Source organism: Tachysurus fulvidraco, chromosome 12, assembly GCF_022655615.1.
Source record: "Tachysurus fulvidraco isolate hzauxx_2018 chromosome 12, HZAU_PFXX_2.0, whole genome shotgun sequence".
Classification (NCBI taxonomy): Eukaryota; Metazoa; Chordata; class Actinopteri; order Siluriformes; family Bagridae; genus Tachysurus; species Tachysurus fulvidraco.
The window spans coordinates 6,190,950-6,216,842 of NC_062529.1; the positions used below are offsets into that span (position 1 = coordinate 6,190,950).

The following is a 25,893-nucleotide window of genomic DNA, read 5'->3' on the forward strand; positions in this document are numbered from 1 at the left end:
CCAATAAAAGGTCTATTAGGTTAGAAATGTTATATCATTAATTACATGTAAGAATAGGACATTGATTGCTATTGAACGTGCCACCTAATGCTAAATATCCTCAGGGATGTCATCATAGCAAGTTATGTTAGTGCAGTGATGTGGTTATGTAGCTGACTAGCTTCACCAATGTTGGTACACTGCAATGTTGTGTTATTAAAACCTGTCATTTTCTTGTTGGCCTGTGGTATGGAATGTCAGTATCAGGATGTGGAACATGTTTCATACCTAGGTAGGTTGTATAACGGTGCCATACGGAAACAAGCCACTACCGCACGCTTACGCTGTTTGGACAGTAGTTTTTGCCACACACACTTCTTGGACCTTAATGGCTGCTCCACCTACAATCGTGTCAGGGTGGCAAAAAAATATTATATTTTTTTAAATTGCAAGATATCATTTAATACCAAACTTTATATCAAGCTCATACCAAATGCTGCCAGTAGAATCTCATAAAAAAATGTGTAGACACAAAAAAAGACCTGCTCAAGGTGAAACACTGCAGCTGAGATGGTCTGAATGCGATCGATAGTGCGCTCTGGATCAGGTGGGCCCTCATTCTTCACAATCACATCTTTATACAGATGGAGCTGCCACCTTACAGCAGGATCCTCTGACTACAAGACAGCACAAGATCATTTATACAGTTAATATTCTATTAAACCAAGATGTATAAGTGCTTCATAAATATTAAATATATCAACATAAAACATAGTATGACTGTTGTGTGACTGGATGTACACACTGGGCATAATACAGACTACATCCAAACAGCTGTGTCAGTATAAAGCTCTAAGAATACTCTTATTCTGTTGGTTTAAGAACTTGGCAAGGTCAATTAATGGGTCTTTAGGGTATCATCAAGCAGGGAGTTCCTCCGAACGTTTGGAGAACACCTCCCAAAATGGAAATAATAGGACTAGAGGAAAGAATCAGAGTATAAGAGAGTCTCATCATTCACAAGCATATGCAGGATCCTCACATCCAATGCATTCATTTGTTCCTGATAACCTTCCAGGGCAAAGAATCTGGGTGAAGTGACCTACAGAGTCACCTAACTGTGCCTACCAAAATGTAAGCAAATGTGATCTGAAACACTGTTTGAGCCCACTGTGCCCGGTCTGCTCTAACCACTGAGCAGAATCAAGAGGCAACAAAAATAAAGTTGACCTTCAGTCAAACCAGACAGGAACTTTTGGCTTTGTAAAAACTTTTAGGTTAAATAAACATTGCTGTAATCTACAAGAACTAAATAAACGGTATGATAGACTACTCTTACAGAAGACCACCCCTCTCCTTATGCTTGAATAACTGCTGTGTTAATATGTTTTACAATTTGGTCTACATGCGGCTATAGCAATGTACGAATATTTAATGGTCTTTGCCTTGAGGCTCCATCATTGCTGCCAATTTGGATACTATCATTGTCAACATCATGGCAGCTACGGATCTAAGGGTACTGGATCTAAAATGGTACATGATTTTAGAGGGTTTGCAAACTACTAGTTAAGACTTGTGCCTATTTTTTTTTTTTGTCTAGTAAAGACAGGGAAGGACTGAACAAAAGTCACTGGTTCCACTCACACACACACACTCACACACACACACACACACACACACACACACACACACACACACACACACACACACACACACACACACACATATATATATATATATATACACACACACACACACACATTTTTTTTCTACCTTGGTAGAAAACACAGCTCAGCATGATCAAAGTTTTTAGGCATATTAAAAAAAAACATTTGGATAAAATAAAAAAGAATAAAACAAAACAAGACTTTCCAATGAAGGTTTAAGAACATTTGGTTTATGACACTTAGGATATACTTAGCACTGAGGTAAGAGCTAGAGTTTATTTTAAATGAGACCATAAGGATATCATGTTCATGGCCCACCCTCTCTTGCAGGTGCATGTTCCTCCTCAAATGCTCCTTCACCTCTTCATCTGTATCTTTCTAATAGAAGCAGAATGGAAGCAGCATTTTAGTGTTCTATAGCCTACAAATGATTGCAGTTTTGGATGATCCTTATAAGCTATACAGCCTTACCAGACCATAGCGAGTCTTAGCCAATGAGATGAGCTCCTGGTCTCCAGGTGTGCACATGTTCAGGCCAATGGGTAGCATTTTTTTCAGAGCTGCCACGATCAACGAGGTCTGGATAGAGTAAACCTCACCACGTCTCTTCTTGTGCTTTCTCTCCTGATCCTGACCTCCCGCCTGTGCAGAGAAACCAATCAACTTACACACTCTTGCTAAGGCACGACTCACACACACATTGTAATAATGGTGACAATGAAAACAATCTAAAACAGAAAACATTATGAGGACAAATATACTTCACCGAGTTGGCCAAAGAAGTAAATCTTTCTATTTCGCAAGGTTAGAACAACTAATTAATCACTATTGAGAAAGAAAACCCCCAGAAGTATAATGAACAGGGTTGAAGACAAAGGCAGAATGGTTTTATCATTAACCTCAAACAGTACCTGATCTTTAGTTTTGTATTTAGGCAAATATAACAACTAATACATCATGTACACTGTTGTCCTGTATGATATATATCAGACGTATTGAACGTATGTTTATGCATATACACACTTGTAAGCTGTTAATGTTGCTTTGTAAGTAATTTAATAAACTTTCTACCAAAGTCCAGTGAAGAACTGTAATTACGTTCATTCTGATTTTAGGTGTGTCGATTGTTTTCTAAAAATGTAAAGAACAATAATGTGTTTTAATGTGTTTATTTATAACTCTCTAGCTGTTTCCAGAAAGACATAAAAAAAATGAGTTTCTTCTTGAAAGACTGTTCATTCATTTCAAAATGCAACGCATATAACACATAATGCTCCAAAAGAATGATAACAAAGCACAAAGAACAAGAGAAGAAAGGGGACAGACACCATGCTACAGTATAACACATCATCCACAAGACATAAAAGACATTTTAGGTTCACAGATAATGATCCACGACGAGACACGGGACAACAAAACACACTTGTGTGATCATGTTCTACGCAAGAATAGAAATAATTGTAATGTCATTCCTTTGCTGTGATTGCCATGACGTTTCTCTTATTTCTGTTAAGTTCAATTAAGTTGAACTATACAGTATATCCAGACGTTTGTGGACAAATGACCATCACACCTACAGTATATGTGGTTCTTCCCCAAACGGTTATATTATATTGGATGTCTTTGTTGGCTTTAGGATTACAATTTTCCTTCACTGAAAGTACAGTAACAGCCTTGGCTCAAATCTGTGCTAGAACGACAATGCTCATGTGCACAAAGTGAGGTCCATGAAGTCCAGATTCGTCAAGTTTGGAGTGGAAGAACTTGAGCACACGTCTGAAAAACGTCCAGTAAATGCTTCTTGCTGTTATAGTAACTGACCCCTCTTCTGGAAGTCAGTTACTATAACAGCAAGAAGCATTTACTGGATGAATGTCCTGGTCAGGTGTCCACAAAGTGTTGCTTCTATACACTAGGTAAATTTGACTACATTACTTATTTTAAACAGTGCTTCATTTATTGCTTGATTGCAAAAAAAAGATGTTATCTGACAGTCTAAAAATATTGGCCTAAATCAATACAGCCACATAAAAGATAATAATTTAATGTAAAATAACTTCGTTCTTGCACTTTAAATGATGCTGTGCTCTATTGTTTATATATGTTTAGGCAACTGCATACAAATGCAAATGGCTTCGGTCAGAGCTCATAATTTAAACCTTAACCATACTGGTGATGAGTAGTGAAGATCCACAGTGAAACTCTACTTAAAATCACAAGACTAAAGGAATTAATCTCAGTAGTTGTACAGTATGTGTATAGGTTTCAGATTAAAAAAAGCAAAGGTTAACAACGGTTTACAAAACATGGTGCTATTTTATTACATTTCTATTTAGCTCTGATGTCTCACAAGATGCCTGATCATGTGGGTAGACAACAATAAAGACAAACACGTTAAAGGTGATTAGGTGATACAGGGCTGAAAATGGATGCAGTTAGCAAACCTATCCTGCCCCCACGCTCAGACACAAAGAACAAAGTCTTACATGCAACCTCACTGTACCTTTGGCAGAAACAACTGGGTGAGTCAGCGAGAGAGAGAGAGAGAGAGAGAGAGAGAGAGAGAGAGAGAGAGAGAGAGAGAGAGAGAGAGAGAGAGAGAGAGAGAGAGAGAGGGAGACAGAGCGAGGGAGAGACAGAGAGACAGACAGAGAGAGAGCGAGAGAGAGAGACAGACAGTGAGAGAGAGAGGGAGACAGACAGACAGAGAGAGAGAAAGACAGAGAGAGAGGGACAGAGTGAGAGAGAGACAGAGAGACAGACAGACAGAGAGTGAGAGACAGACAGCGAGAGAGAGAGAGAGAGAGATATGAGAATAAGGAGTATGAAGGAAGGAAGGAGGATAAAAAAAAAGGCACAGTTAGTGAAAACATCTTTTCCCAGGAAAGAGTATGCACAATGTGATCTGATTGACTTCCTTTGATTTTTAATTTAAAAAGACTAAACTCCAACAGTCAGTTTATTATTAGAAAACTCGTCACTCGATTAAATCCTCAGCAGGCTGAATTAAAACATAATGATCCTTTAAATGAACTCTAGAAATAGAAGTAATTTCGTTATTGCACTGTATGCCAATAATTGCGTGTGAGAGTTAGAGGACAGGTTGACATTACTGATGTGTCATAACGAGGGGGGGGGGGGGGGGACACAGGTTCAGAATGTTGTACATATTGCATGTAGCCCATATGATCAACTTATAAATTACTGTCTCCATCATTAAAAGGGGGCTTATCTTATAAAACACAGTGCCTGCGAGTATGAATAGAGAGCAAGGACTGATCCAACTGGCCATGCACATGGTGGATCACTGATGCTGTGGGGTTGTGTCTGGGGTTTGTTTTCAGTGAGCTCTTTGAGAAGACACTTATGCCCCAAAACTTTGGCTGCTGTCTTTCAACAAGACTCTGAACATACATTGTGAGTTAAAATTTTTTGGACACTTTTGTTTTGATTATTTGATATACTTCCTCTGCATATATTTAACAAAGTATGTTTTATATAAGCATAAAGTTGCTGTATGTTCAAGCAGGAAAACATAAAATAACGAGAAAAAAGTATTACGACGCTTTAATTGACCGACATTAGGCTGTAGTCAGCAATTTAAAGTTATTAGCATAATTGTGTATTATAATAATTATTATTATCCATAATAATAATAACAACAACAACAAGGTATTATTTTTGTTACTATTATTTTCAAAAATAATAATTATATAAATAATAGTAATAATAAACAGTAATTGTCTTAGAATTATTTATATAGTTATTATTATCAATAATAATAATAATAATAATAATAATAATAATAATAATAATAATAATAATAATAATAATGTTTTCGGCCTTGTTATAACATTAAACAGGTAAATAAAATTGACAATGTTTCTATTGAATATACACAGCATGTGAAGGTTATAATGCTTAAAATTTAAAAAGCATCTTGTTTTTATCTGCAATGTTTGGGTTGTTAGGGAAAAACTGCAAAATACTGTAATGTTAAAATAGCAAGCTGGAGATGGCAAGCTTAATGTCAGTGTTAGTGAAAGCATTATGAAAAGTTATTTACTAAGTGGAATTAAGAGTAAAATGTGTAAAATAAATGATGAACACTATTATAATCATGTTCCATGAATAAAACATCATTTGCCTCAGTCGGCATCAGCATTTCTCATTATTTCTTTATTATTCCTACAGCAATCAATTACAAGTATGCAAATGTTTTAAATTCAATCTCACAATGCAGAGAGAAATAAAAAAACATTTTATATCTTCATTATAATATGATAAGATGTTGTTGCACTAGTTTCATTACTTTCAACATTTCCAGACATGAAATAAAGTTTGATTTGTTTTTCTGTAAAGAGGTTTGCAATCCGGTCATTATTCCTACCTTTGAAATCTTTGTCTTGCTGTCCCCAGTGAGGAAGGAGAGATTATTGATCTCGTTCTGCACAACAAAATTCTGTTCCTCTCGCTTAAAATTCTGTGTGACAACATAAAATATCACTGAGGTGAATTTGACAGAAGATATAAAAAAAACCTGCTTAAAAAAAGTTAAATTTGTTCTCTTTCAACGCTAAAGGTTTGTAAGTATGAGCTACAGTAAGAATTGTGGGAGTTCTAAAGTGCTTCACTGGAGGTTCTTTAATTTGCTCTACAGTTTTTGCTGTCATGACGAGGAAAGCAGACAATCTTACGTGTGACTTGCACCAAAGGATGAAAATTTCTGCTACCATCCTGAAAAGTTCGTTGGAGTCAGCATCAGGTTCTTTCTGCCATCGTGACCTGGAGTGGAGTCATAATAAACCCAGGAGAATATCACATCTTCCTACAGTACTAAACCTTCTGCTTTGCTCCTTCCATCCATACTTTTGAGCACTTTTCAACATAAAATCATCAATACTGCACTGTTCCATATTTACATTCCTATGTTGTATGTAGATTTTATGTTTTATGAATTAAAACTTCAGAGCAAACCTAAACATGACCTTTTGTAGTCAATTGAGCTTCTTAGCTAATTTAAGACCCTAATGTTTATGCTAATATGACAGTATTACCTGTTGTTGTCCACATAGCGAATGAGCATGGGATAGAAAGCATACAGATCCCGGCACAGCACTGCAAACTCATCCAGGATCAGTAGCTCTGCTTCTTGGGTATCACCTTTGTTGTCAGCTTTGAGAAGCTCCTCCTCTGCCACTACCTTCACTGTCTTCTTCTTTAATTTCTCCAGTGTTGGCAGGAAGTGCGTCTTTAAAAGATCTGCCCTCGCTTTGCTGATGATAGGCTGAGCGTACACTGTAAGATGGTCCGGATATCGATCGTGAGAATTAAAACACCAGTGTTGGTTTGCTTGAATGAATTTAAACAAACTACATTATTATTTGACGCAACTAAACACGTTTGTGTTGTAATAACAAACACAGCCATTTGTCTGGTGAATTTTCATAATTAAAACTATAAACTATAGACGTCTATAAACTATAAACAAATGCGATCTAAGATATTCTGGCTAGTCCTAGCCGACATGGCTTTACTGCCAAACCTCAAAATGTATTTGTCACATACATATACAGAGTAGGACATACAGTGAAATGCTTTAAGTTTTCACATATCCCAGCTTATTATGAGCCTGGAATCAGAGCGCAGGGTCAGCCATAGTGCCGTGCCCCTGGAGCAGGTGAGGTTAAGGGCCTTGCTCAAGGACCCAATATTAATGTAGCAACTTGTGGGCTTGAACCCCCGACCTTCTGATCAGTAACAGGAAGCCTTAACCACTGAACCATCACATCCCTTTGATTCTTATAGTTTCATATCTGCTGTAATCTTGAAGTAGCAGGTATCAGGCTTGCTAATTATTGTCTAGCATGAACTAGTAGTCTATCCCATCCTTTATCCCTGTCTTTGGTCCAGTTTTTATTTTCATTTTAGTTCTATTAAAAACACAATAAGAGAACTTTGCACTTTTTAATAGAACAACTCAATATATATATTTTTTAGAACAAAAACTATTAAAAATAGCTTAGAAGAGTATGAAAATATTAGATAGAATTTATATACACTTATGACTGAAAGTCTTTGAAATATAATAATTTATTATTTATTAAACCGTCAACATAAAAACTAGTGAAAAGGAAACAAAAAATAATAAACACACTTAACTATATAATAAGGGATTTGCTGAAAAACAAACCCTTCTACCCAAAATTTCTATACATTTGGTCTCCCTGGGAGGTGTTACCACCTGTACTGGTGCTCAAGGAGATACAAAAACATATAACATATAAAATATTACACCTTGTATTTGTGTGTGTGCTAAAATTCCTTGTCTCATAATCTGCTTATTGCTACGCTCAACCTTACAAGCCATGTCAACAAAGCGTTTTGTTTATTTGGGTTGTTCTATATTATCTGTTTGCACAAGGCTGCACCCATGCACTTTATGTCCATAGGTCATTTGTTTTTTTACTCTTTAGCCCTGTCTTTTTGTAACACCTGGGTACTGGAGGACCATTGTTTCATCGGCTACATATGGTTGAAATGACAATAAAAGCCTCTTGACCTTGACCTTAAAATACATTTTTCTACTATTTGGCACTTTTCTAATTATAAATACAGTCTTCCTCCATACCTGCAATCCTCTTCATCCAGGAGGCCTCATCAATGCCCAGATTGCTATTCAAAATCTTGAGGATGTTGCCCAGGATGATGCTCAGGTGCTCAGAGGTGACTGTGGTGCTACATGCAGTTGTTATGCCCTTGGCCTGGTTCTCTGTGCCTCTCTCCCACCAGTAGGATAAGTAGTTACACAGCATAGGCAGCACTACCTCGATGACATGAGGCATTTCAGTGTAGCGAGCTCCTGACTCAGACATGTCATTGATGTCTTTCATCAGGCAGTCGAGATGCGGCACTTCTGGGCACATCTGTTGCACTGTTTCGGGCATGCCTAAAACTGAGGAGGGAGTAGAACGAGTGGGTTTAAAGTACTTTCAAGCAAAAGAGCTTAAAATTCTAAACAATTAACAGTACTGCACAATTAAAACCTGTCATCTTGTGTTCAGCAGCTAATCAAGAGATACAGTATAATGCTTAAAAAAGTAACACTTACTGGCCCGTTCCCGTGCTGTTTTTGTGTTGAAGACAGAGAAAGGGTTGTGTGTGTTGAGGTGAGGCTCCAAAAATGCCACAGGCATCGCTCCTGCCAGGGTGGCCAAACACTCACCAAGAGCTGGAAGCTGTCTATAGTAAAAACCAATCACACTGAGAGTCTTTATATCTTGTAAGTACATCACTGGTACCAGTACTGACTGTGCTTACATGATTACAATACTATTAAGTATTACTATACACTACTACTAATATAATGTAACACAAACATTTGTATCACATCACCTTCCTTCCTTTTTTTTTAAATTAAATTTAGTTGTTTAAACCCACAGTCCTGAATGACTTGATGGGTTTGTAATTTTACTGCAAGTTCTATACTGTATGTAACGGTGTACAGTATGTGACAAAGAAAATCCTGAATCTTTAATCCTGAAGTAAATAAAATTCCCAAATGACAAGGTTGCACTGAATAAAATGTAAACAATGAAACAGTTCGACGTTCCATATAAAGCTTTTTATTTATAATATATTCTCAAATTCGCTAAGCTTAGCTTAAGTTTAACCGTTCATTTCTCCCACATGCTTCGTATCTAACCCTTCGCTCCTGCTGTCAAAGTCTGCTTGTGTTCACTTGTAGTCCATGACCACCAACACAGTCACTAAAATGTATGTACAGTAATTAGTCTTAAACAGAAACAAAACTGTCAGTAATGGCTGCGACTACTCCCTGCCTGGACACTAGGGGGACATGTGTGCGTCTTGTACCATGTGCCTTTGCTTTTGTTGTGTGTTCACGTGTGTTAGCCCGCTCTATCCTGAATCCGTTCCCACCTCTGCACACCTGTTACATGCCTATTTAATCCTGTTGTCTTGTGCCTGTTGTTTGCCGAGTCCTTGTCTCTTGTGCCTTGTTTTTTAGCTTGCCGTCTTCGGCTTGTTGTTTTTTTGTGTTTCCATGTTTCTAGTGTTTGTAGCCTTTGCTGTTTTCCCTCATTAAACCACTTTTTATGTTACCACTTTCACTTGGGTCTGTATTTTACCTGTTAAGACACGCACACATTAAAATATGTAAAATCTCCATACTGTATTCATACCTTTCAACATAGATGTTCTTCCCAGTCCCCAAAGAGTAGAGACTGCTCAGGATCCGATAGCATGAGACCTGGACGTCGTCCACTAAAAAGGAAAAGAGATGGGATTAATTTTTTAAATTAAATTTATACAGATATAGCAACAGAAACACACACACACACACACACACACACACACACACACACACACACACACACACACACACACACACACACTCAAACACACACACACACACACATTTTATAGAGCTTTACTCACATAGAAGGTCAGCTCCAAACTGATGCTCAGTGATGTGCTCAAACAAGGCAGTAAGGATGGGCAACAGGGCAACTGTGGTGTAGTTGATGTTCTGTGACACACCCTTCATCTGGCTGCGTGAGTGTGTGAACTTCCCTAGCTTCAAGTTCTCTAGTGTTTTCTCCAGGTCATCTGCTGCATTCTCAAAGAATGTCCTCAAGGCAGCTTTCACCAACTCAGAACCAGACTTCATCACCGTTCTGGAGGAAGGTTTCATGTTCATGTCATAAGCACAAATATAATAAGCAATAAGATATAGTGCTATAGTGATATTGTACAAACTTGGCATTTCTATCAAATTGTTGCTCTTAATCTAATGAAGCACAGTGGGACTAATTTTTTTATGAATTATTATTAAGACTCTACTATCAGTTGGATTATTAATATATCATTTGCATAGCTTGTGTTTCTGCATATGATGTGCATTCGGGCATAGACATTTTGCCATGGAATGTGTAACATACTTATTTTTGTATATTCCAACCCATGTCTCACAGGGGGAAAAAGTGTGTCGAGAGAGAGAGAGAGAGAGAGAGAGAGAGAGAGAGAGAGAGAGAGAGAGAGAGAGAGAGATTACGGTGTTGTTTATTGTGGTGTTCGTTGCCTTTTTGGACTCCTTTATCATTTGTAATTTTGCTCCCATTTAAAACAGTTTGGCTCAAGCCCAGACATTTTTAGGGTCATGATTGAGAACAATGTTCCTTCCAGAGACGAGCTGTTTCGTGTTGACCGACCATCAAAAATACTCTCTCTAATGAATATGCTTTTTTTTTCATTGGTTGTTGCGTTAAATCTTACCCAGATACAATAGTGCTATTTTCTGATTGGCCTCTTTTTTTGATTGGCTGATAAGTGTCAGGCTCGACTAAGAGCTCCAGGGGAGACGCGCTTGATTCCTGCCCGGTTCCATAGAGACAGCGGTGCGGACTGATACATTTTGGGTGCTGCGGCTTATTAAATATATGATAAATAGTCAAAAAGTTATTCTGCGTGAGAAATGCAATGTGTGGCAGGAGAGCGTGACAAAAGACTGAAATACGTGCCTGTCACTCTCAATGCGTGAGACTTGACAGCCCTGGCTGCATATCAAATATATCAACCTTTTTCTTGCATGGTCTATGTAGCTGTCACAGATTGATTAATGATGGATACAGAGTCAAATATCTAAATCGCAACACACACATTGGATTTCACACATGCATCATTTCAGCGTATGTTCTACAGTATATACCTAGTGTCAAGTGTGTGGGCCAGGATATGAAGACAGCTGACCATGGTGGCGGAATCACTTCCTGAAAATAAAAAAATACAATCGAAATATCATTGAGGATTCAAATGAAAGCAGGTATCTGAACATGCAGGTGACCGAGCGAGTAACTCTTACCAAAAAGAGAGATCCTGTGTCTAACAAGAGCTGCCAGCTTACAGAAAAGACTGAAGAATTCAGTGAGTGATGTGTGGAAAAAAAACAGTGGAAAAATGCATGGAGAGTGAATTAGGGAAAGAATTAGCAAAGAAAGAAATGGTTTGATAGACAGACGAGTAGATAAGGAAGTAGTTATATTTTAGAGACGCCGTTGAAAAGATAACGTCAAGTAAATCATCCGTTCTGTTTAAATCATATGATTCTTTGCCCATATTTTATCTACCCCACCAATTTATACCAATCAATCAAGGAGAGTGTAATAACAGTGTTAATGTACCTGGTAACCATCTCTTTCTCTTTGTTTGAAGCATACCCACTGCTGCTGAGGTTCTTACTGGGGGAGGAGAGGAAGTAGAGAGAATGGTTCTTGAAGTACTGATCTATCAGTGGTAGAAGCACCTACAGAAAGAAAACGCCACGATCAAAATGAGCAAAGAATAAATAAATCACTGTATTTTACTCGTTTGTGTGCCTAATAAAAAACGTTCACCGCTGTTGAACTACGATACAGTCTTAAAAAGCCAACAAAGGAAATTAAAAAGTAAACCACAATACTCATTTTGGTTAAAATATTAGGGTATACATTTGCCTCGCAGGCTCAGACGGTTTAACTTTGTTGCGTTTTGTGTGTTTTCACAGTGCTATTCTTCCAACCTTGGCAAAAAACTTGATTTCCCGCTCATGAGGTGACCGGTCATTCTTTCCACTGCTAGCCATAGCCTCTGAAATATTGAAATAACGTTGAAGTTTACTGATTGATCGTTTTCGAGAGATCTGTAATACTTTAACAGGTATAAGATACATAAATGTAGGAAACTAGGCTTTTTACCCAGATGAGCAATGTACTCTTGTGCACAGTCCACATATTTCAGCAGCTTTTTCAGGAATTTATAGGCAAACCTTTTCTCCATCGAGGAGGAGTCCTGCTCCATGTCTTTAAATCCCCTAGGAATAAAAAAACAAAAACAAAACAAGGAGTACAAACTGGATCTTGCTTTCTTTTCTTTTCTTTTTAAATCTATTTAATATAAAAGCTGTTAGTTTTTGTTTTTTTTTTTTTTAGAAAAAAGCGACAAATCATCAATATCTGCTAACACGCGCTCAGACGCTCAGGCACACACACCTGGTAATGGCATAGCCATTGATCTGCAGGAAGCGGAACAGGTCCTGTGCTTTCTCACGATCTCTGGCCTTCTCTTTGGCCGTAAGTGTATCATATGGCACCAACAAAGAATGTGTTCCACCTAAATAAACAGGAACATACATAACCTCCCTAATTCTATATAACTTCCTAATACTTTATTTAAAAGTGATTAAAAGATGAATTTGTTTTTTGTTTAATTCCTACATTATATGAATACTCTACAGCAGTGATTCCCAACCCCCAGTCCCTGGACCGGTGCCGGTCCGTGGACCCGTTAGTACCGGGCCTTGAAATATTCCCAGACTTTTTTTTTTATAATAATAATAATAAGAAGAAGAATTGTCTTTTTTAAGTGCTATGACATTTCATGTTATGTAATCCAAAACATAAACAATAAATAAAAAGATTGGTATATTCCTGCAAATTTGTTGCCACCATGTTCATTATATGCAATTAAATGATAGGCTGTTATTGTTTTACACAGTGATATGTTCCAAATGATGCCTCTTAACTGGTCCCTGGAATTTTTTTTATGAATAAGCTGGTCCCTGGCACAAAAAAAAAGGTTGGGAACCTCTGCTCTACAGCTTAAAAAATGTACTTTGCATGAATGACCACCTTTTACTGCTAAGTCACTCTTCTTCTTTTTTGCCCAAATGTTGTGGTAGTTTTCAGCCAACAACTCTACCATAGCCTGAAAACAATTGGAAAAACATTACACAGCAAAATTAATGAAATTTGAAATTTCATCTTTTTGTCTATTTAATAAAAAATAAAGAAAAAGAAAAAAAGAAAGTGTAATGGGTCTATCCTAGGGGACTAGGGGACTCGGGGTACGAAGTTGGGGATACACTGGACCTTAGCCAACTTATCACAAGGCACAATTACACACATACTCACACACCTTTTCACACACTACAGACAATTTAGAGATGCCAGTCAGCCTACAATGCACCGCCCAGAGAAACTGCTCAAAGTAATCCAGAGTACACAGAGGAAACCACTGAAACATGGGGGAATTTATTGTATTATTGTTGTTTATTCTATGCATTGATGCAAATTTCTTGTACATGTAAAACCCCCAGTTTTGGCAATAAAGCCGATTCTGATATTAAATGGCATAATGGTGGCTTACAGGCTAAAGCCCTATTCGGACGGGATTAGTTTTACGTGGGGACGTGGAATGCAATTTTACCTCAGGACGTCTTTAATATTAATTGGCTGATTCGCATGGGACAAGACATCTCAGTAAAACTAGCAGAAGTGGGAGGGGTAACTCACTTTACGCACCACAGTAACCTCCTTGTCGTCATTTGCGTATGACGTTGCTTCCTGTTTCAAGCACCTCCATGCTTGCAAAACGTGCCAAAAACTACTTTTAAACAGGAAATTATGGAATTTTACCGTACATATTTACAGCGGGTCTTTTCGGACCGGATTAGTATTACCTGAGGTAATTTTTCCGGACCTTTTTACAGAAGGTAAAAGTCGGCGTAATCTTTACTGACATTGTCCGTAATGATTACCCAGATGGCACATTCGGACGGGATTAAAATCACAGAGAAGCTCTGGTAATAACCCCCACGTCCCCACGTAGAACTAATCCCGTCCGAATAGTGCTTAAAACATTAGACTTTATTAGACATGAGTAGAAGGTTTGGAGTCAAATCCTCAGTGCTGTCAAGGTGCCACTGTAGGACACTTGAGCAAGACTGTTAAGCTTTGCATTGTATAAGAGCATCTGCCAAAGCTGCGTCTGTTGTGTACACAGTACATAGAATATACTTCAGTTAGTCACATTTACCTGCAGTTCACGAGAGAGCAATACGTTGCTCATGTCTACTGGACTTGGGTGAAAGCCACTACCCTGTAAACATTCAACACACAAGGTATGACAACCAGATATCACACAGTCAGATCTGAAGGAATTTCAAGTGATGGGATTTTTTACGCTGAATGTTCATGTTCTGGCACGAGTGTGCAGTATGTTGCAGAGAAACCTATCAAACTTTCACTTAAATGCTCTGTGTTTGTTTGTATGTTCTGCATTGAGACAATTAAACCAAGCCCACCATGTGATTGCTATATTAATTTTACCTGGACTTTTAGTACATGTTGAGCATAGCTTGACGGGTGAAGACCTACCTCTTCACCTTCAACTTGTATAAATAAATAAATAAATAATTTCTGTGCTGTTTTTGCTGTACTAGCAAGCAGAGCTTTTAAACTGATTGATACGGTTTCACTACAAAGAACAAATACATAGTTGATAGATATTTTAAAAGCATGTCTCTGGATAACGGTTTCTGCCCAATGCCATCAATGGTTTATTTATACCAGCAAGGTTTGTGCATTTCAGAACATTGGACTTGCTCTTGAACTGACTTTTCTCATCCTTTTTAACTTTTGAACTGGCTAGCGTCAAAATTGGGTCAGTTTTTAGGCTTTTGAAATTCTTAAGATTACTAAGAAGACTGAAACATTTCGGAAAAAAAAAAAACCCTGAGACTTGCAAGCCCAAAGGGCTCTTCACTATGTGCTTTACATTCTAAACACCTCTGTTAATCCCAGACAGAGGAACATTTCACACTTGTAATTTACAAGCAGGACGAGTATCACACAGAGGTCATGAAACCCTTCTCTCAAGCAGATTTACAGTAGCACTGGTTAAGTGTTATTAACCCTGCATTGTGGTTCCAAACGTGTACAATGTGAAATGTTATATAACACATATTATAACATCCCACCGAGACGCTTAATCAGAAGATCAGTTAGATCAGAAACTGAACAGCATGTGACTCAGATCACACGTCTTGTTCTCGTATCATGTCTTTTTTCTTTATCATGCATTTGTGAGGCTCAAAAGGCTTAAAACAGTGAAGGAGGATTTCAACATTTTTTTCAATTTGATGCAAAACCACAAGACAAGCCATTATTTAAATCAACCGTACACTGTATTTATCCAACCATTGCTGCTGACACTGCAAACAAATATGCAAATAAGACAAGGTGTGAGAAGGGTATGCATGATCGGTGTGAAATGTGAAAAAACTGAATACAGAAAAAAGGAGAGGTTTAAGGAGCCAGTACATCATACTGTATGTTTAAAAATGTATTAACTTTGTTAAAATAGTGTATTGGTAGAAGTGGGCTTGCTAAAACTACTGTATGTTCACAAGATACTGAGCATTTAAGTAAACATTTGATAGATTGCTGGGTATGTTTGTTATTCTACATACAGAAGGTGCTGCAAATAAGATTTTCTTTCAGACTAGATTGATACTATGCATCTGGACTCTTGTGCACAGTACTCCCAGTATTCACAAGGAAAGTCACTACATTATATCGTCGCTGTCGGGCGGAAACCTCCTATGTCCAAATTTTGTCAATTTCATATTTTTTCACATATCGATGCTATTGGTCAGTCCCCACGTGGGTCTGTTATTTTTAAAAGTTAATAACCAATCTAAAGTCTTGAAAATAGCTTGGGCGAGGCTCAACGTGACCGCAGACTTTATTGAACACTGCTGGCAGCAGCGCGTCTGTGTCCGTACCATTCTTATCAATGACAGAATAATCTCGTATCTCTCTGCTCCCAAAGTCATAAAGCTTGTATCTCCGATAAAACATGACTTTGGAAAAATGTTGTGTTAATGTTGGTACACAACAATATATGATCGCAATATAAGGTATAATAACAACTTTAACGATACAATGTTTAATAACTCAAAAAAATACGGCATTTTTTTAATTTCCTGAAAAATACGATATACGAATAGACATGATCATGAAGATGAAATATTTACCTGAGATGCTTGGGATATTTTGCGTATCTTCTCGTTCTCTCTTTGCTGAAACATGGCCTCTCCCTCTTTGGTCCGGTCAATGCTCCAGCCCATGGCTAGCATACTCTTCAAAGACTCCTTCACCGGAAAGCGATAAATGTCCTTTTCCTGGGATATTGATACATGCAAATCAATGCTAGTACACAATGCTACAGTTTCCATGACAATTCATTTTTTTTGGCCTTCTACTGTACCTTCTCTGTGAGTGATTTGTAGGATCTCAGCATGGGGTGTGTTTTTGCTTTCTCATCAACGTTATCTCCATACTTCCAGCCCAAAACAACCTGAAACGGATATGAATTGTTAAGCATGACCAAGTAAAGGGCTTTGGCCACAAAACAACCAAATTTATACAGAAAATGTGAAAAGAAGAAAAAAAACATATGACAGTCTAAAGAGTCGATTTTGATTGTGTTTCAGTCCCCAGGATAATATTGTCTTGAAGAAATAATTAAATAAAATAGGTTTGAGATATAATCTTGAAAATTTTGCCACTCTTTTGAACTGTTATTTATTATTATTATTATTATTATTATTATTATTATTATTATTATTATTATTATTATTATTATTATTATTCATTCATTCATTCATTCATTTTCTACCGCTTTATCCGAACTTCTCGGGTCACGGGGAGCCTGTGCCTATCTCAGGCATCATCGGGCATCAAGGCAGGATTATTATTATTATTATTATTATTATTATTACTACTACTACATTTATGTAGTCAGTAATTCACTTTGAATCCATACAATTCCAATTATAATTTTTGATTAATAATACTGAAATGTTTGGCTAAAATAATAGAACTCTTAAAAAAAAATAATAATAAAAAATAATAAAAAAAATACAAAGCCGTAGAAAAGCGATGAGATTTCTTTTTAAATAACTACTGCATCTAAAATGTTAAATATTGTCTTTTAAAAAAATGTTTTCTGGAAATTAGTTCTATTTCTCCAGTGCAAAAATGTTTCAATAAATAAACACCAGCACAACAACAACAATTACGATACGACTACTACTACTACTACTACTACTACTACTACTACTACTAATAATAATATTATAATTATTATTATTATTTGTTGTTGTTGTTGTGTAGTTTTCCAAGTCCCAGTTAAAGATTCCAAGTCCAAGAGTCCAAGTTAACATGTTTTATTGTTCCACTACTAACTTCAAGTCTATTTGCCAGCAGTGAACAAAACAGTATTACATGAGAGGCTTTGGGCACTGTTGCGTCTATACATCCCATGACATATACATTCCTCTCCACTTTCTGAATGAACTTTCCTTCAGTGTCCCATATGTCATGTTTCACAAAATAAACACTGATTACAGCCTCAAAGTTGTCAGTGTGCTGTCACCACACAAGAATATAAATCAGGCCCTTTGAGTTCAGCAGGATGGGACCATGATCTTACCTTCTCAGCAGACCATTTATCATGGGAATGCTCAGCGTATTTGTGAGTGATGTATTCCAGCTTCTCTGGGAGGGAGATGCTATGGAATAAAATGATTGACAAAATCTTTACTGAAGGATGGATAATACTTGAAATGTTGAAATGAGCATCGAAACATTGACAGTTTTTTTCTGTTGCAAATGCTAAAGCAGCTTACTGGATATGTAATGAGTGTGCTTTGTTTCCAACAGTGCAGTTTCAAGAAGAAGTCTCAAGTATTTATCCAAGCTTATTCATGCATCTCACATGAATTTTCCACAAAAGACCAATAAAAATAACTTCAATTATTGCTGTCAGATGCACATAAGCCTTTCAATCTCTTATGTACACACACACACACACACACACACACACACACACACACACACACACACACACACACACACACACAAGAACAAGAGCACACACACACAAGAACAAGAGCACACACACACAAGAACAAGAGCACACACACACACACACACACACACACACACACACACACACACACACACACACACACACACACACACACACACACACACAAGAACAAGAGCACACACCCACCCACACAAGAACAAGAGCACACACTCAGCCACACACACCCACACACACCCACCCCCACACCTCCACCCATACCCACACACCAACACCCACACCCACCCACCCCCACACACACACACACACACACACACACACACACACACACACACACACACACACACACACACACAAACTCTCTTGCTTACATTGCTGTGTTGATGGGTCTGGGGTCAAAGTTGCCCTGGGCATCCACAAAGACCGGCTTCTCCAGTGTGGTGCTGAGAGAAGAGTCAACATAATCCGGAGGCAAAGCTCCAGCTATAGCACTCAGACATGGCATAGCCATCTTAAACAGCTCCTGCTCATACTTCTACAACACACACACAATGATTTTTATTACTACAGAAAAGATACACTTATTTATTCATTTCAGGGAACATGAAGAATGTATCATGAGAACACCTGATGTGAGGCAGGAATACCCTAATATTATTAAAAAAGTTAATTATTAATTAATTAATTAAAAGTTAATTATTATTTTTTTTTTGTCATTTGCAGGTTTGCAGAAGTGTTAAGTTATAATAAATAAATAAACAAACAAACAAATAAATAAATAATAATAAGTAAAATTCTTATTATAATAATAAAAATAATAATAACAATAATAATCATCACTATTATTAATAAAAATAATGATGATAATAATAATAATAATGATAATAATGCTAATAAGTATTATTATTAGCATTATTATCATTATTATTATTATTATTATTATTATTATTATTATTATTATTATTATACAACTGAGGTGATAAGAATTGCCACTAAACAACACGATTTGTTTATTCTGCTACAAAATATAAACTAGGAAATGATATTGAAACCAGATAGTTACTGGAGTCTTACTTTTTGAGAAAGCGAGTCAAAGATGCCCCAAAAAATCTTCTTGGTTAGTAGTAATTCCTCCTCAGAGGCCATGCCATAGCTGCCCCAACCAGAAGGCAGGCAGTAATACTTCCAGTTCTGCTCATAATGGTTGGTCAACAGCTGTGTACAGATCAGAAAGCCATTAAGAACAAAATGCTCTACTAAGATCTTTTGTGCAACAGGACAATAGAAGACATTCCAACAGGTAATTAGATAGATTGTTTGGATAATTAGCGCACTAAAATCACTTTATTACTTTAATTCTTATTGATTTTACGGTTACAACATACAGTACATATGCAGCTTAACAGGCTTTCACTATCACTTGCACCCTTTTATAATTGTCTCAATGTCACAGCGAAAAAAAGCCTTCAGAGTTTAACTTGAAAGAAGACTGAAAGAGACTTACTTTCGAATGTCATGCATGCACCAAAGACAATAATAATAATAGACAGTAACTAGAAAATGCAGAAATAGTTACCAGTCTTTACCTTAAGAGGCATCTTACAATATTCAGACAGCAGAGGCACGTCAAACACCAAGCGACGCAGCAGCTGTTGAAGCATAGATGGCCTTAAGTACCTGCAAAAAATGGCACCAAATAACCCAACATCATTATGCAACATTGACTTAAAACTAGGAAAGAAAAAACGAAAGAAAAACTTAAAAGAAAACAAAAAGACGTACTTGCATACGGCCAGCAGGCACTCCTCGATAGCATCTCTCTGGGCTTTAGTGAGTGAGGAGCCCTTGCTCAGCTGGTAGATGGTGTGAAGCGTGGAGTCAATTAGTGAGACGTGGTGCTCTGTGCCGGCAAAATGCGGGGCACAGCGAGTCAACAAGGGCAGCATTGCAGATCCGATATACCGGTTCATGGCCAGTGCTGTTTCTGTGGTCCTTAATGCTTCCTAGAGATAAAAGCAGATGAACAGAATAGAGATAAACCACGATGGTTTGGAGGTTTTCTTGCAAAATCTTAAGCAATAGTCAGTTTGTAGAACACTGCTACACAAAACAGTATAAATCTTAATTCAACAGCCTGAGGAGGTTCAACAGCAGGGATTCTAAAGCAGGATTGCAAATCAGATTACATTTAATTTGGATGTTTTTTTCTTTAAAACTCATCAAAAGAGCTAAAGGTTTGCCTGAAAGATGTGAAAAAATTGTTAGAGCTGCCAGTACAAGAGAATGTACTGTATGTCTGTCTATCTATCTATCTATCTATCTATCTATCTATCTATCTATCTATCTATCTATCTATCTATCTATCTATCTATCTATCTATCTATCTATCTATCCATCCATCCATCCATCCATCCATCCATCCATCCATCTATATATCCATCTATCTATCCATCCATCGTTTACCTTATTGGTTTGCACTCATTCTGCAAGTAGTAAGCTTTGTTATGTCAAGTTTCCTTAATATACTTTTAGTAGAAGCCAAAAACAATCTATAAATTTAGTAGCAAACTTTATGTATTGTGCAGGTGAAGGGTTTCATAATTCTCTCATTTTACATAGGTCAAAAACTGTGTAACTATTTTATATAAAGCCAAAAAGCGTATTAGCTGAGCAAAATAATTGCAGCATCATAAAGCCACTGCACACGGAAAGTGAATGCAAATACGTGAGACAGACAAAACGGATACTATACAGAAAAGACAAACACTGTCTCGTATTTAAATTTGGGATCAAATTAGAAATATTTTGACAAAATTCATCCCTTTTTTCTTTGTATTTTGTTTTATATTTGAACCTAATCGAACATACACATACAGTAGTCAATATAGCAGAGCATTTTTCTGTGTATGATCTCCTGTGCCCAGTGACGATCGAGGTGGACAGTGACCCAGGGCATGTTTAAAGGCTGAGGCATTGTATATGCATAACATACTTCTTTATCTGAAGATGGAGTAAAAATCCATGCAATAAATGAAACATTCTTTTTTCTCTGAAGGAAACAAGATGCTAACTTGTAATTAATGAAGGAGAAAGAAAAGAAAAACTAACCACAGATGAAGCTGTGCGCTCATTATTATAACATTGTACATGATTCAGGACAACTGAATTGTGCACCTGCTGTTAAGTGTTTATTATAGTTCTAGATATGATCAGAGACGGTTGTAATGGTGCATGTGCTCACTGTGTCCAGAGATGCAGCCTCTCTTAGGTCAGGCAGGAAACCAACTTCCAGAAGATGCAGAAGGAAGCTTTGGTCTTCTATGCCATAGACTCGGTCCAGAAACAGAACCATGGGTGCCTTGTGGTCCGGGCAAAAACAAGCTGACATGTCCGGCTCTGTCACGCTACCATCTGAGACAAAAACACAGCATTAGAAAAGCCCCTTCTTTCAGTGTTATTTTAATACCCTATTTATCTGTTTTGTCATTTTACCAAGGAGTCTTATACTTGTGTCTCTGGTTTAAATACTAAGCTAATGATCACACTTCTACTGTACCTTTATTGACTACAGGCATTCTGAGTGGGATGCTGATGATGCCAACAAGGTCTTCAGTGGGCACCAAGGAGCGCAGGATGGCACGGATTCTCAGAGCCTCTCCTTTGCCCTTATTGATGAGCTGTGTGAATGAGGGAAAAAGATAGAAAGTAAAGTGCAGCAGGAATAGTAGACTTTTTAAATTAAGCAAAAACTAAAAAAAAAATGCATACAATTCTGAGGGTAAACATATAGGGACATTGCAGATTTATCCTACAATATCCTACAACACAACAAGGCATCCTGCATAAAACAATCCTAACATTACATATTGTCCATGTACTATTCATTCATTCATTCATTCATTCATTTTCTACCGCTTATCCGAACTTCTCGGGTCACGGGGAGCCTGTGCCTATCTCAGCCGTCCAGGATACACCCTGGACGGAGTGCCAACCCATCACAGGGCACACACACACTCTCATTCACTCACACACTCACACACTACGGACAATTTTCCAGAGATGCCAATCAACCTACCATGCATGTCTTTGGACGGGGAGGACGGGAGTACCCGGAGGAAACCCACGAGGCACAGGGAGAACATGCAAACTCCACACACACAAGGTGGAGGCGGGAATCAAACCCCTAACCCTGGAGGTGTGAGTCAAACGTGCTAACCACTAAGCCACCGTGCCCCCCCCTATGTACTATATAAAATAAAAATAAAAGGAAACCCACATGCATTTCAGGTGCACAGCGTCCCAGCAGATCAATGAGAGCTGAGTAGAAGGACATGATGGCGTTGCCCATGTGAACCACTTCTTCCTCCTCCTCATCCTCTGTAGACCTAAAAGAATAAGAACGATAACAGGACTTCTACAGCATGAAACAATGCTCATTTTGCACATATACTATATTATTATACTATATATCGTATATTATATGATATTATACTATATTATGACAAAGATTTTAGATGAAAAAAGAAATAAATTAAGCTATTTGTGTGATTAGTTGGTTTGAACTGTGAACTGATTAGAAGTTCTGAACAAATACAAATACAATACGGTGGATACAACTAGTGGAGTAAAGGACAAAACAAAAAAGTCATATGAGGATGAGGTTTGTATTGTTACATTTCATTTGGAGCTCAAAAGTACAGATTGCTGAAACTCATTGATAGGGTTGCCATGTTTCAGCAAAATTACCTCCAAACTACAACTCCAAAAAATGGTCACGCAAAAAAAAAAGTTTTGTGTTAATGGTTATAGGTGTGCAGTTCTAACTGGATTTATTGGTAACATGCATTATGTGCAAAGTCTGCCCATGGAACAAGGACCAAATTCATGACATGACACAAACAGAAAATGCACAATGCTTTTTTTTTTCATCAGTGTTTTGCTCAAGTAGCAAAAAAAAAGAAGACTTTATATTAAGCTGCTGCTCCATTCTCATTCAGACTGCATGTTATGCACAGGACATCATTTCTCTGTTGTCTCATTTGATTTGAAAACTTGTTCACTCGTTGCCCAAGTTTTAAGACATATATAAATGAATATTCTCTATCTTTATTAAAAGAAAGCATTCTCTAAACTTCCATAGGACATTAAAATGCTGCATAAGGGATGACGGTTTGACATTGTGAAAATGTCCCCATTGTAGGTTCTATTGCTGCAAACTATTAATGAGTTTAATTTGTGAAGCATAATGTTGTTTTGTTGCTGTTGCTCACTCAGTAATATGACCATGGAGGGAGGACGGTTTCATATGGTGTCTGGTTCAAGAAGCTGAATAAAGTTATGTTGCGTAAATTGCTACGGTTACAGCTACAATACAGATACAATGACAGATAACGGCATTGCATTACCCCCTTAATGCAAAAAAAAAATAAAAATGTGTAAGATTGCACAGAAAATATCATTTTAATAACAGATTTTATTTCATAACCAGTGCAGGAAAAAAAAGTGTGTGTGTGTGTGTGTGTGTGTGTGTGTGTGTGTGTGTGTGTGTGTGTGTGTGTGTGTGTGTGTGTGATTTTATGTTCTGGTCCAAAGTAATATACATTTCAATTAAAAACCCCATGATGACAATAATACAGTGGTGTGGGTTGTGTGTGTTAATCTTACGTGTCAGAGATCCGGCCCTGGGTGGTGCTGGGCAGGTCAAGTGCTGGCGTTTCTGATATTTTAATGGCTTCCTTCATGGCGCACAGCAGTCCATTACCGCCTTCTCCACGCAACGCAGGGCCAAAGCACTCAGGTCGACGAATCAGCAACTTTACCACAACGCTGGAATTCTCTTCTACACTCTCACCTACAGAGGAGCAAAGAGAATTACAATCTCTGCTGCACTGGACTGTGTACATGTTTGAATATATTCTCAAAACAAATGATGTATCAATATCATGAGTCATAAATTATACGTTGTACAATATTAACAATGACTTAATAGTTATGGGGATAAATGAATGTTCCTCGGTTACTCTAATCATTAATGAAGCGAGGAAGTGTCTTTTTTTGGTGTTAATTCAAATACTCATGTTAGTTTGTGTTTGTTTTACCGTTGACAAAGACAGCAAAGCGGAGAAAGGAGAGGTAGCGCTCTCCCTCGATTGGGTTCCACCCAATATCTGGATAGCCTTTGGCAAGGAGCATGGGACAACTCTGGAGTCCACAGCCAGCCAGATATGTTACCACCTACACACACCACACACAAACACCACACACACACAATTTAATTAAATCCTTTTCAAATTTCCATCAAGAAGTGCTTCAAAAGTTCAATCTCACTCTCTCTCAGTCTCTCTCACTCTTAGTCTCTCCCTCTTTCACACACATATACATGCACACACACACACACACACACACACACACACACACACACACACACACACACACACACACACACACAAACACACACACACCTTGTTGAGGTCTGGTTCCTCAAGAGCGAGTGCAAGGCTGTTGTTGTCCATTACAGAAGAAGCAGCTACATCTAGAGGAGTGGATCCTCTCATTGATGGAGAAGCTATGGAGGTGCACATACAAACATCTTCATGTTTTTTCTTGTACTTTCTTCTGTAACTTTTATTTTATTATTATTAATCCGTGCCACTGCTGTAGCACTCATAACATCCAGCAGATGGCAGTGTATATACTGTTTGTTATAGGAAACCCAACATAGGTTAGTAATGCTATAAAATTGTAAAGAAGTAAGCTAAAAAAAAATGCAACTATAATACAATACAATGTATTCACAACCTTGTAATTTTGAGCCTTGTTCCATTTTTATAATTTTATATACACCTAAAATCTTTTGATTTAAAAATTAAGTTAAAAATTATACCTTTTATCGATAATAGCTGCCCCATTAAGATATTGTGCCAAATGGACAATGAAGTACGAGTTTTGTTCTTAGGACCTATTTTCTGAACTCTTTATCAAGTTTTAGGAAAACTGAAGGTATATTTATATTTTACATTTAAGTCTAGCCTTGTCAACCTTCGACTGCCTTCGTAAATATGAATCTACAGTGATCCCTCGTTTATCACGGTTAATGGGGACCGGAAGCCCTCGCGATAAGTGAAAATCCGCGAAGTACTGGCCCTAAGTTTGACCTTTTCACTGATGGTCATCATCTTCCTCTTCGGCTCACTAGAGGAATCTTTCGCAGGGGCACGGTGCTTAGGAGGCATTGTAAGGGCTTAAGGAAAAGTTCATTTCAAACACAATACGCGAGACACAGTTGACAGTGTGAACGAGAGTGGCGAGATACAACAAAGGAAGAAGCTGGGAGAGGATGCGATGATGCGCAGCCAATCAGCTCAGATCTCGTGCCGGGAGCCAATCCTGTGCCTTGTCTGAGTGCCCGTGGGTATGTACAAAGCTTCTGAGAGAGTTTCTCTCTTTGTCTGGCGTCCTGGGAAACCGTTTTTATTTTTATTTTTCGATGGATATTTTTGAAAAATCAGCGATGCAC

The 25,893-nt window shown here is 37.7% G+C and overlaps 1 protein-coding gene across 12 annotated transcripts in view; it reads right to left on the reverse strand.

The window, feature by feature from the left end:
• LOC113660277 (ryanodine receptor 3) overlaps nt 1-25,893 on the reverse strand; it is a 170,686-nt gene that overhangs the window by 26,476 nt on the left and 118,317 nt on the right. For 7 of the 12 annotated variants that reach the window (XM_047821329.1, XM_047821334.1, XM_047821331.1 and 4 more), the window contains 33 exons: nt 24,839-24,942; nt 24,476-24,611; nt 24,042-24,228; nt 22,654-22,762; nt 21,934-22,054; nt 21,619-21,788; nt 20,160-20,380; nt 19,964-20,054; nt 19,452-19,592; nt 18,749-18,912; nt 17,982-18,060; nt 16,755-16,844; nt 16,522-16,668; nt 14,520-14,582; nt 13,334-13,409; nt 12,695-12,815; nt 12,401-12,516; nt 12,226-12,293; nt 11,849-11,970; nt 11,530-11,579; nt 11,377-11,437; nt 10,107-10,345; nt 9,851-9,932; nt 8,758-8,888; nt 8,278-8,601; nt 6,704-6,944; nt 6,344-6,431; nt 6,037-6,129; nt 4,150-4,164; nt 2,118-2,288; nt 1,965-2,024; nt 522-656; nt 268-380 (listed from right to left, as the gene is read on the reverse strand). In XM_047821329.1, coding sequence (XP_047677285.1) covers nt 268-380; nt 522-656; nt 1,965-2,024; nt 2,118-2,288; nt 4,150-4,164; nt 6,037-6,129; nt 6,344-6,431; nt 6,704-6,944; nt 8,278-8,601; nt 8,758-8,888; nt 9,851-9,932; nt 10,107-10,345; nt 11,377-11,437; nt 11,530-11,579; nt 11,849-11,970; nt 12,226-12,293; nt 12,401-12,516; nt 12,695-12,815; nt 13,334-13,409; nt 14,520-14,582; nt 16,522-16,668; nt 16,755-16,844; nt 17,982-18,060; nt 18,749-18,912; nt 19,452-19,592; nt 19,964-20,054; nt 20,160-20,380; nt 21,619-21,788; nt 21,934-22,054; nt 22,654-22,762; nt 24,042-24,228; nt 24,476-24,611; nt 24,839-24,942 — 4,129 coding nt within the window. The remainder of the gene's footprint in view (nt 1-267; nt 381-521; nt 657-1,964; nt 2,025-2,117; nt 2,289-4,149; nt 4,165-6,036; nt 6,130-6,343; nt 6,432-6,703; nt 6,945-8,277; nt 8,602-8,757; nt 8,889-9,850; nt 9,933-10,106; nt 10,346-11,376; nt 11,438-11,529; nt 11,580-11,848; nt 11,971-12,225; nt 12,294-12,400; nt 12,517-12,694; nt 12,816-13,333; nt 13,410-14,519; nt 14,583-16,521; nt 16,669-16,754; nt 16,845-17,981; nt 18,061-18,748; nt 18,913-19,451; nt 19,593-19,963; nt 20,055-20,159; nt 20,381-21,618; nt 21,789-21,933; nt 22,055-22,653; nt 22,763-24,041; nt 24,229-24,475; nt 24,612-24,838; nt 24,943-25,893) is intronic. The other 5 variants (XM_047821332.1, XM_047821333.1, XM_047821330.1 and 2 more) reach the window with 1 other exon arrangement.